The 12,043-nt window shown below is 49.4% G+C and overlaps 1 protein-coding gene across 8 annotated transcripts in view; it reads left to right on the plus strand.

Annotated features, from left to right (window-relative positions):
• The window catches only part of LOC102394877 (DAB2 interacting protein), a 212,694-nt gene that overhangs the window by 93,060 nt on the left and 107,591 nt on the right, over window positions 1-12,043 (plus strand). For 7 of the 8 annotated variants that reach the window (XM_044926306.2, XM_044926305.2, XM_044926304.2 and 4 more), the window contains exon 2: window positions 9,496-9,599. In XM_044926306.2, the coding sequence (XP_044782241.1) occupies window positions 9,496-9,599 (104 nt within the window). The other variant, XM_044926308.2, reaches the window with a different exon arrangement.

Here is a 12,043-nt window from a genome sequence, read left to right on the forward strand (position 1 = left end):
TAAGTTCACACGCATACAAACAGTAAAACAGCATATTAGTTTAATCACGTAGATGGCAAATGTATTTCAGTCTAAAGAGTCCATGGTAAACCTTTGCAGTGGTGTTTACATTTCCGTGCCTCTCGCCTCCAGATTGCTGACCACTCTCTCTACTCAGGTAACACTGGATATGAATACATTTCAGTAGTTAGTTTCTCGGGATGGAAAATCTCAATTGTTTAGACAGATATGATTCCATGTATTTCAAGTAGGCTATTTATTAACTTTTTATTTTGAAAATTTTTCAGACGTATAGGTAGTCGCAGAACTGGAACAGATGGGCACCCTTTTACCCTGTTTCCCCTCATAGTTACATCTCTTGTAAATGACACATGCCCTCCAGCCGAAGACCAGCCAGGAACACACCTCCGGCCGCACAAGGTTTATTATTTATTGGGTTTGTTATTTATTGCAGTGACAGAGCACACATGCTGCGGGGAACCACAAGGCCTCTCAGCCCGATTGTGGTAGAGAGAAACCACTCTAAGATTTGGGTTTTTATTGGGTGAGTTGGGGGGCGTCTAAAGGAAGTAGAGTTCACTCTCAACTGGCTGCTCTCAGAAAGCAGGGGTGAATCTGAGGTGGGGTTTCTCAGATCTTATCTCCAAGGAGAGGAAGCAGCACCGAGATAAAGCTGTCATGGGTAAAGAAGCAGCAGACACTCGTTTTCACCAGGGTGGAGGGATGTTTAGCGTTTTGGGTGGCACGGTGACCAGGCTTTTGACAGTTGCTTAGACAACATGATCAAGTGGCCTCGTTTTGCCTCATTTTATCGTGGTAGGCTTGTCTGAGGTTGGTATCCTGTGAGGTTGTTTATATGCGGAAGGAGAGTAACGTGACAGAGCTGTGAATGCCAGGTCAGCCTCTGAATGTCAGTGCCCGCTTCGCTTCTTTCTCTTTCATCTTTTGCATGCGTTGGTGCTGTGCGTGTGTCTAACTCTGTACCATTTTAGCATATGCGGATTTGTGCAGTCACCTTTGCAGTCAAGACACAAGTTAGAGCCACCTACCTGTCCCCTAGCATCCCTCACCCCTGGAGGGGTAAGGGATGGAAGGGATGGACAACCACCAATCTGTTTTGCATCTGTGTGACTTTACCACTCTGAGAATGCCATATATATGAGATCCTGCATCATGTGAGCTTTTAAAAAAATTATTTTTTAAATTGAAGGATTACAGAATTTTGTTGTTTTCTGTCAAACCTCAACATGAATCACCCATAGGTATACATATACCCCTGATCATGTGACCTTTGGAGGCTGGCTTTTTCGGCCGTTTTCAGCAAGCGCGATGCCTTGGAGATCCATCCAAGTTGTTGTGCATTTCAGTAGTGCTGAGTAGTACTTTCTTTGCTGAGTAATATTCTGTGTCATGTGTATGAGTTTCCCATTGCAGCCATAACAGGTTAAAACTTGTTATAACAGCTTAAACAACACAGATTTGTCATCTCACAGTTCTGTAGGTCAGAAGTCTGGCACAAGCCTCGAAGGACTAAAATCAGGTATTAGCAGGCTGTGTTGCTTTCTGAAGGCTCCTTTCCATTGCCCATTCCTTGTTGGCGCAAGTCAGTTTCCTGTGGTTGTAGGACTGGGGTTCCTGTTTTCTTGCCGGCTATCAGCCGAGAGATGTTCCCAGTTTCTAAACAGAGGTTACCCATGTTTCTTGGCTCATGACTCACTTCTTCCATTATTCCTCTTGGGTTTCGGATCATTCCTGTCTCTTATTCCATCATCGAATCCCTCAGACCCATCCTTCTGCCTTCCTTTTCCACATTTAAGATTATCCCTGTGTGGATAATCCAGTATGCATGCCCATCTCCAAGTCCTTAACCTTAATCACATATGCAGAGTTCCTTTTGCGATATCAAGTAACGTATTCACAGGTTCTTGGACTTTGGGAGGAACATGAGTCTGCTTCACACATTGTGGATGTACCGCAGTTTAACCATTCACCTATTGAAACACGTTTTATTTCCAATTTTAGGCTATAAAGCTGTTGTGAACATTCTTGTAGGAAAAAAAAGCATGAATGGATTGTACTCTGTTTGCTGTTGCAATTTACTCTTTTCACTCAACCTCATGTTTCTGAGCATGATTCATGCTGATCTTACAGAGCTGGGTCCCTTGTAGGGGTTCATTGTGTTCCACGTGGACATTGTCCCTTGGAGTCCTATCCCTCTTCCACTGAATGACTGCAGTCATCCACTGGGGCATCCATTCCCCTGTTGGTGGACATTTAGGCTGCTTCCCACATTCTGCTACTACAAACAGTGCTGTAGTAGACATCTCTGTGCAGATCTCCTTGTGCAAGGCTGAAGCATTTTTCTAGACCGTACATGTAGGAGTGGAATTTCTGGTCCCAGAGTATATATGTATGTGTCAGTTTCAATCAGTTCTTTTCTAATTGTTCTCAAATTCTTTTCCTTCTACCAGCAGGGATGAAAGCATTCCTTACAACCCTGTCAACATTTGGGGTCATCGTTCTTGTTCCTTTTTTGTGTCTCCGAAAGCTGTGAAATGGCATCTGGTTGTGTTAATTTGCATTTTCCCGATCACTGTTGAGGTCCAGCACACACACACACCCCCACCTCACACCTCCTCTTTTTAACATGCTGACTTCTTTTCTCTCACTGCGGGTGTTAGAGGTTGCTGCCTCAACCTGTTTTTAAACATTAAGGTCTGGGCAACCCAACAACTGAAATTTGGTGTCTTGTCTGAAATTACAGGATGTTCCTCAGGCCTCCGTGTCTCCATGGGAACAAGTAACAGTCATCCTTCATGATTAGGAGGTATCCATGGCAACCAAGCCAGCAGCATTTGAATGAAACCAATTTTATTTATTTATTTATTTTTTTGCAAACACATGAAGGTTAAAATGTGTTTCTCCAACTGTGGCTTCCAAGAGTAGGGAGGCAGCCTGGTCTGCCCGGTGAAATAGACTCTTTTGACCTCCTAGTGGAAAAGGGATGCAGGATCAGCTGGTCTTGTGACCTAATTTTGTAGACCGGGAGTCCGAGAGGTCATGTGGAGGTCATACAGTGAGTCTGAGCCAAGGGGAAAAGCTTGAATCAGTTCTCTGAGGTTTGGAGGGGGGCAGCGTGGAACTAGGCGGTAGATCAGTTCTCCCTTCCTGGGGTCTGTCCCTGAGGATGTTAGCAAACTTACCCAATGTCTCCAACATCCTGCTTGTACCAGCTATGTTATTTAGAGGTGGAGGGCATGAGCCTAAGCCTCCTAGTGTCTGCTTCCTTAAATTAGAAAGGACTTGCTACTCAGTCAAAGGCCAAAGTCGGCTGTGATTTTAGAGGCAGAGTTAGAACTCAGAGGTCTGCTTTCTGCCTTCTTTGTTGGTGTAAAATAAAGACCAGGTTTTTTTTTTTTCTTTTCCTTTCTTTCTTTCTTTTTTTTGGGGGTGGTGGTGGTAGGGAATAGAGGGACTCACTGCTCTAACTCCCTGGCCCACTGGTTTGATGATAAGTCATGAATTCAGGGATGGAAAGGGGCTAGCCTAGAGTCACACAGCAGAGTCAAGGTTAAATCCAGTCTCCTAGTCCTAGCTCCATGTTCCAGGCATCCTCAGCCTTTTCTGAGCCCCTAAGTGTAGGTTTGGGAGGGACAGTTTCAGCATATACTCTTGCTTCTTACCTGGAGAAACTTTAGAGGAAGTCATTTTTGCCTCTCAGAACCTCAGTTTATTCATCTGGAAAATGAAGCTTCCCAAAGCTAAGTTGTTATGTGGGGATTATATTTGAATGGGTCTCAGTGGGGGCAGTATTGCCCATAAGTGAACAAAAAAATGGATTCTTGGAAGGGGATGTGAAAAAATCTCTCTTTTTCTGTATTAAGTCCAATATACATGTAGGCATTATATGTATATAAAAAAGAAGCAAGAGAATTCCAAAAAAAATCTGCCTCATAGACTGCGCTAAATCCTTTGACTGTGTGCATCACAACAAACTGTGGAAAATTCTTAAAGAGATGGGAATACCAGACCACCTGACCTGCCTCCTGAGAAACCTGTTTGCAAGTCATGAAGCAACAGTTAGAACCAGACGTGGAACAACAGACTGTGCAGAGGACATCATGCGAAATGCCGGGCTGGATGAAGCACAAGCTGGCATCCAGATAGCTGCGAGAAAATATCAATAACCTCAGATATGCAGATGACACCACCCTTGTGGCTGAAAACAAATAACTAAAGAGCCTCTCGATGAAAGTGAAAGAAGAGAGTAAAAAAGTTGGCTTAAAACTCATTGTTCAAAAACTAAGATCATGGCATCTGATCCCATCACTTCATGGCAAATAGATGGGGAGACAATGGAAACAGTGACAGACTCTGTTTTCCTGAGCTCCAAAATCACTGCAGATGGTGACTGCAGCCATGAAATTAAAAGACACTTAATCCTTGGAAGAAAAGCTATGACAAACCTAGATAGCATATTAGAAAGCAGAGACATTTTTTTGTCAACAAAGGTCCATCTAGTCAAAGCTATAGTTTTTCCAGTAGTCATGTATGGATGTGAGAGTTGGATCATAAAGAAGGCTGAGTACTGAAGAATTGAAGCTTTTCAACTGTGGTATTGGAAAAAACTCCTGAGAGTTCCTTGGACTGCAAGGGGATCCAACCAGTCCATCCTAAAGGAAATCAGTCCTGAATATTCATTGGAAGGACTGATGCTGAAGCTGAAGCCCCAATCCTTTGGCCCCCTGATGCGAAGAGCTGACTCATTGGAAAAGGAAGGCCCTGATGCTGGGAAAGATTGAAGGCAGGAAGAGAATGGGATGACAGAGGATGAGATGGTTGGATGGCATCACCCTCTCAATGGACGTGAGTTTGAACAAGCTTTGGGAGATGGTGAAAAACAGGGACGCCTGGCATGCTGCAGTCCATGGAGTCGCAGAGAGTCAGACATGACTGAGAGACTGAACAACAATACATGTAGGACAAAAAGATACTTTTACTGTATATCTATGGTGTTAGAATTTTGTTGAGGGAGAAACTCGGAAGTTAAAAAGACTCCTTAGAGGGAGTCTTAATGAATAAAAGGTAAAGAAACACTGGTCTGTGCCCCTACAATCCATGTGGTTATTATTACTAACTTTGTGTTTGGAGCTTGTGTTGGCTGCTGGCTCAGAGTGGGGTGCCGTTTGGAGTGTCAGGTCGGGAGAGAGCGTGGCCTGGCCCAGACACTGCCCCTATGGTTCAATGTGATCTTTGGGCACATCACAGTTTCCCATCTGTGTGTAAAGGCGTCCCACCAGGTCCATGGGTGGGGCCTGCTTCTCAGGCAGCTGAGATCCCGCCTGGTGGATCTTTGGGTGTCCAGCAGGAAGCAGATGGTGCTTATACTAGGATGATTTGAGGTGTGGGTGGGTGTGGGGAACCATGGAGAGGAGTGCAGGACCCCAGAGCTAGTAGCAGCTGGGGCTGGAAGGAGGGGAGGAGAGCGTGGTTACTGAGAGGTGAGAACCCAGGAGACCGGGTCATCCTGATGGTAGTCTGGACCTTCGGTGGTGGGAGGCAGCCAGTCCAGGTGACCCCCCTCCCTCCCCTAATCTCCCACCAGGGCTCCCCACTGGCCAATCCCCATGGTAGCCAGGGGCTTCTCTGTTGGTTCAGCAGGCAAATAATCTGCCTGCAACGCAGGAAATGAAGGAGACTTGGGTTCAATTACTGGGTCGGGAAGATCCCCTGAAGGAAGGCACAGCAACCCACTTCAGTATTCTTGCCTGGAGAATTCCATGGACAGAAAAGCCTGGAGAATACCATGGACAGAGGAGCCTGGAGAATTCCATGGACAGAAGAGCCTGGAGGGCTATAGGCCGTGAGGTTGCAAAGAGTCAGACACGACTGAAGTGGCCGAGCATGCACACATGCATGGAAGCCGGAGGGCCCAGACTTGGGTTGGTGTGGTCTGCATGGGTCGGGGGTCTGCATGGGTCAGCCCCCTGGAGCAGAAGGTGGGGTGAAAGATGCAGAATGGAACTGGGGCCAAGCAGAAGCTGCCCAGAAAGGTACCCATGTTCCTTGTCCTCTAGAGTGCAGGAGAGGGTGTGGATTCCTGCCCTGTCCTGCCCTGCAGCCATCTCTCCATGCTGGGTTTCTACCTCCTGATGCAGATGGGGTACAGCCTGGGCTTTGTTTGCTTAGCTTTGGGTTTATTGGAGCAAAAATCAATTTGAATTGTGCAGTGCTAAACTGGAAGTGGTTAGAAATGCTCCCAAAGCATCTGAATTGAAGTTTACGGCTACTTTGGGAGCACCCATGAGGGTCTTTGCTGTCTGTTTACTGTGTTAGAAGCTAGTGGGTAAGTTCCCTTCCTCTGGTCTCAGCTTCCTCATCTGTAAAATGGGTGGTTGGACCAAGCAACCTCTGGGCACCTCCTAGCTCAGACCCAGCAGGCAAGGGTGGTGTTCTGCAGAGGTTGTGGGGATATCAGGCTTGATCTTGGAGGAGAGGCAGCCTCGTCAGGCTCTTTGAGTCCCGCCAGTGCCTTCTGAGGGCTCACCTGCCTGGGAAGGAGCAGTGAAGCCGTGGTCAGGCATATGTGTGTGTGTGTCAGGGAGAGAGGACACATCCCCAAAGGCTTCTGAAGGCCGAGGGCAGTGCCTCACATGTGGGTTGGACACCGTGGTTAGTCTGGGAGGACCCCCAGGCGGAAGTGACGGGAGGCACTAGGGATGAGGGGAGAGATGAAGGCAGACAGTGCGGGGGCACAACAAGAGATTTCTTGGGGAAATCTATGGAGAGAAAGGGTCTTTCCTAGAGTGTGACTAGCAGACATGGGGTAGGGGCGGAGGTGAGTGAGGAAGGAAGTTTCTAAGTAGGACGCACCATGAGAGAAGTGGAGAGGCCCTAAATCATGGCAGCCAGTGGGCCGGAGTGGAAGCCTCTCCAGCAGAGGGGGCCCCAGGCCTGCCTGTTGGGCAGCGGGGCCTGAACCCCTCCCCGTGGGTGGCCCACTTCCTCCAGTTCCAAAATGGCTTGCCAGGCTTGCCCACCGGCCAGGGCTCAGCACACCGCCCTACTGTGTGTGGCTCAGCTCTGTCCTTCCACACTTCTGAGGGCTCCTGTCCAAGCTGGCTGAACGAGAGACTGGGCTGGAAGGTGTAGCATGGCCCCTGGTAGCCCAATCTGCCTTGTGGAAAAGCCTGCCCCTAGTCTGTCCTGTGTGTGTGCACATCCACACGAGCACGTGTACTGGGAACGGGCCTGAGTGGGTACGCGTTGGAGCGTCTACGTGGATGCGAACGTGTATGTGTGTGTTTACTGGGTGTGCGCCTCTGCACCCGGTGTGTTCCCAGGGACCAGGGAAATCTCCGCCCTGTCCTTTTTCTTCTGAGTCAACAGGTCTTTCCCAGGCACTCCCCACGCACCAGACTCCAGGCCGGGTGGGGGTGTGGGGATGCAGCCAGCTTAGGCGTGGGCATCAGGAGTTCCACCAGCAAGCAGAGGACACACACACACACACACACGAGTTCCACTAGCAAGCAGAAGACACACATACACACGCACACACACACACACACACATGAGTTTCACCAACAAGCAGAGGAGACACACACACACAGGAATTCCACCAGCAAGCAGAGGAAACACACACACATACACAAAGGAGTTTCACCAGCAAGCAGAGGACACACACACACACACACACACACACACAGTGTGCAAAGTGACAGCATTGATAGGCTGCCCCAGCCTGGCTGTTGCTATAGGAGCCATAAGGGCTCCTATAAGAGCTAGGGCGGAGGAGGTTATCGGGTTTCCTCCAGGGCACACTGAACAGGACAGGCTGAGAGGAACAGGAAGGGGGCTTCTGTGGGGGCCACAGCTGGAACAGTGGAAAAGAGATGGCCAGTGCCAAGCATGGTTGGGGAACTGGGGCGGGTGAAGTGGCCAGGTGGACTGACCTGGTTGTTGAAACAAGCATGCTGAGGCTGAGGCTCCAAGTGTTGAATGAGCTGTCACCGTTTAAAAATCAGAATATTTCATATGAAAGTAAAACGCCAGATTTCCACGTCCTCTTGAATCTTGGGAAGCTTTGGCTGCACTAAGCTCCCCCGTTGCTATGTCAAAATCACCAGCTGGAGCTGAGCAGCTGGCCGCTACCCTTGACCTTGCTGCCTGCCTGGCCCTCGCACTCCTCTCAAGTTTTAAAGCCTCAAGAAGAGAAGGTCCCTATTGGAAGCCAGAGATCAGAGTCTCATGTTTGAAGGAATTGCTTGTATACCTCCAGCAACAGGGAGCTCATTATCACATATCACAAGATGTGTGTCTTGAAGTGGGAGTTTTAGGAGATCTTTTCTTTTTTTTAAATCATAGTACATACATAGGAAAGATATACATGGCATTTGCCATTTTAGTTATTTTTCAGTGTACAGCTCAGTGGTATTAAGTCTGTTTACAACATCATGCGACCATCACCATTGTCCATTTCTAAATGTTCCCCATTACTCCAAAGAGAAACTGTGCCATGAAGCAACAAATCCCTGCGCCCCCTCACCCCAGCCTCTGGAAACCTCTAATCTACTTTCCTTCTCTAAGAATGTGCCTATTTGGGGTATTTTATACAAGTGGAATTTCACAATATTTGTCCCTCTATGTCTGGTTTGTGTCAGTCAGCTTGTTTTCAAGGTTCATCTAGGTTGCAACATGGATCAGAAGTTTCGTGCTTTTAATAGTGGAATTACCTTCCATCGTATGGCACGACCACACTGTGTTTATCCTTTCATCTGTTGAGGGCCCCTTGGGTTTCTACCTTTTTGGCTATTGTGAATAACGCTGCTATGGACATTTGCATACAGTGTTTATCTATGTCCCTGTTTTCAGTTCTTTGGGGTATATACCGAGGAGTGAAATTGCTGGATCATGTAGTCATAATGGCACCCCACTCCAGTACTCTTGCCTGGAAAATCCCATGGACGGAGGAGCCTGGTAGGCTGCAGTCCATGGGGTCGCTAAGAGTCGGACATGACTGAGCGACTTCACTTTCACTTTTCACTTTCATGCATTGGAGAAGGAAATGGCAACCCACTCCAGTGTTCTTGCCTGGAGAATCCCAGGGACGGGAGAGCCTGGTGGGCTGCCGTCTATGGGGTCACACAGAGTCGGACACGACTGAAGCGACTTAGCAGCAGCAGTAGTCATTCTGTCTTTAACATGTTGGGGAACCGCTAAACTGTTTTCCACAATGGCTGGACCATTTTATGGGGACCAGCTGTGTGTTGTCCCAGCCTGGTCAGGAACGACAGGAGGGCCTGACTTGTTCAGTCGCTAAGTCCTGTCCGACGCTTTGCAACCCCATGGACTGTAGACCGCTGGGCTCCTCCATCCTCCACCATCTCCCACAGTTTGCTCAAATTCATGTCCATTGAGTGGGTGATGCGACCAACTAGGTGGCCTCCGTTGTCCGTGCTTAACCACCCCTCTCTCTCTCTCTCTCTCTGTTGGCAGAGTCGCCCCAAGAAAGGCCGGGCTCCCGGCGCAGCCTGCCCGGCAGCCTCTCGGAGAAGAGCCCCAGCATGGAGCCCTCGGCCGCCACGCCGTTCCGGGTCACGGTAACTATCCCTGCGTCACCATCGCCACCTGGCCCGGGGGCTGCTCTGCGACCCCGTGGCCCCCCTTCCTGGAGCCTCACGGACCTGGGAGAGCATCCAGCCTCCCTTGCTCTAGGTATCCGTTCACTCAGCTGCTCCCCTCTCTGTGGCTCAGCCCTGCCCCCCGAGGCCACATGGGGGGCCTGTCCTCTAGGGAGGGGGCAGGCGGAGGACTGAAAGCCCTGCAGGCTGCTGGACCCAGAGCCGAGCTGGTGTGGGATGAGAAAGGCTAACGTTAGGTCGGATAAGTGCACCCTGACGCATCCGTGCACACACCACGCTTCCTTACGATGTATCCTTTTTGTTTTCACATTTTAATATCTCTCATATAACAGCCTGGGGTGTGTCATAATTTAATTGCTATTTTTTTCTTTCTTGCTGGTGCATAAAACAATGCTGTACCTTACAATCGATGATGATTGAGAATCAACAAAGAATAGTATATATACAGCTTAGCTATTGATTATGGTAGTCCTACCAGTCCACTCTTTTCTTTCAAACCTGAAGGACTCTATGGAAACAGAACCCAGTGACCCTCCATGTCCCCGGCGTCCCAGCCATCCTTCCACACGCCTGCAGTTTTATGCCCTTTTACTGCCCTGTTTCAGCACGTTACCTTGTGCCCCTCTGCCCATGTGCCAGCCGCTGGAGAAGTAGACAAGTTCTCTTCCCCAGGGAGCTCAGTCTATAGGGGAGATGGATGTTTGATTCATTTGTTCATCCATCCATTCATTCATTCAACCATCCTGACGGCATGCTTGCCGTATGCCAGGTACCATTCTTGGCACTGGGGCCAAGTGGGAGGAGCTGGCCGAGACAGCGGCAGGTGGATAAAGCCCTTGACCTTATGAGCTGACATTCTTGTGTTGGAGATATGTGCTGTGAAAGAGAAAAGTAGACTGCTGTGAGAGGGAAAACTAGGAGCGCTTCCTTGAGGTGGTGTGGTTGGCAAGTTATACTTGAGCTGAAGTCCAAGGAATGAGGAGCCAGTCCTCTGGGGATCAGGGGGAAGGAGGTTTTGATGGAGGAAACAGAGAGGTCACAGGCCTGGCTGTCGCTGTATCGTGTGACATGGGGTTTCAGGTGAGGTGGGAGTGGATATCCCCTGGGAACTGATTTTTGAACTGACTCTTGAAGGGTCCTTGGAAATTGAGCAGGCAGGGACAGTGAGAGAAGGAGTTCCAGGTAGGGAGGACAGCAGTTGCAAAGGCATGGAGGCATGCTAGAAATTGACATGTTTATGCAACGGTGAAATGCTTGCTGGGACTGGAGTTGAGGGGTCCAGAGGTCAGGGTAGGAGGTGAGGCTGGGAAGCTGGACCGTATCTGGGTCGCGTGCAGCCTCAAATCCCCAGCTAAAGGGATGGGACTTTACTCAGAGCCACCGATTCTTCTGCCTCTCTGTGTGTCATAAAAACGCTCTCAAAATATTCTTGGACCCCTTCAAGATTTCAGTGCAGTGGGCCAGGGGTGGGGCCTGGATATCTGCATTTTTAATAGGCTCACATAAAAGGCAGTTCTGAGCCCCAGGCTCTGGGTCAGATCAGCCTCTGAGAAAGGATTCCAGATTACCTCCCTGGGTGACCAGGGCCCTTAGGAGATGGTGTCCAGCTGCGGGGAGGACAGGAGGCTGACACCTGGGAGACCCTGATCGAATCAGCTGGAACAGGCTGAGACCTGCTTTCCCCAGACCCCCCTGGGCCGTGGCTGCCAGGGCTGAGCCTTGGGGACGCCTTAGGGGATGATGACTAATCATCACGGTTCCCCTGCGCTATGTTCATCTCTTTTAATCCGTGAGACAACCCTGAAGCTGATGCTTCAATCACCCCATTTTACAGATGAGAAAACTGAGGCTCAGAGAAGTGAAGTCCCTCACCCAAACTCCAAGTGCTCACAATGTTGGAGCCAAGATTTGGACCCGGGTCTCCCTGACCCCGGTGCACACACATGTACTCCTCTGGCTGGACTGGAACCAGAGCAGGAGTACCCTTCCTCCACACCCTTCCAGAACCCCCTCAGCATCACTTTTTACCCGCTTCCCTTTCTTTTGCTGTTCTAATAGGTGTATCATCACACCTCGACGTTGCTGTAATTTGCAGCTCTTTAATTGCCAGCTAGGCTTGGCTTCTTTCCTGTCGTGGCATCTTCACTGTGTTTCCTGGTGTGGAAAACTCCTGTGGCTCAGAGCCAGAGCCAATGCCAGCCTTCTGAGCCACTGGGCCCCCAGACTCTTCATCCCGTGAGCTTAGGGTCTGCAGGATGGCAAGTGTGTTGTGCCGTCACTTTAGCCACTTCTCACAGCAACCCTGAGGGCAGGGACCATTAGTGTCTGCATGTCATGGATGAGGGGACTGAGGCTCAGAGAGGTGAAGTCATTTGTCGGGCGTCACGGCTGCTGTGTGACAG

This window comes from Bubalus bubalis, chromosome 12 (assembly GCF_019923935.1).
Source record: "Bubalus bubalis isolate 160015118507 breed Murrah chromosome 12, NDDB_SH_1, whole genome shotgun sequence".
Lineage (NCBI taxonomy): Eukaryota > Metazoa > Chordata > Mammalia > Artiodactyla > Bovidae > Bubalus > Bubalus bubalis.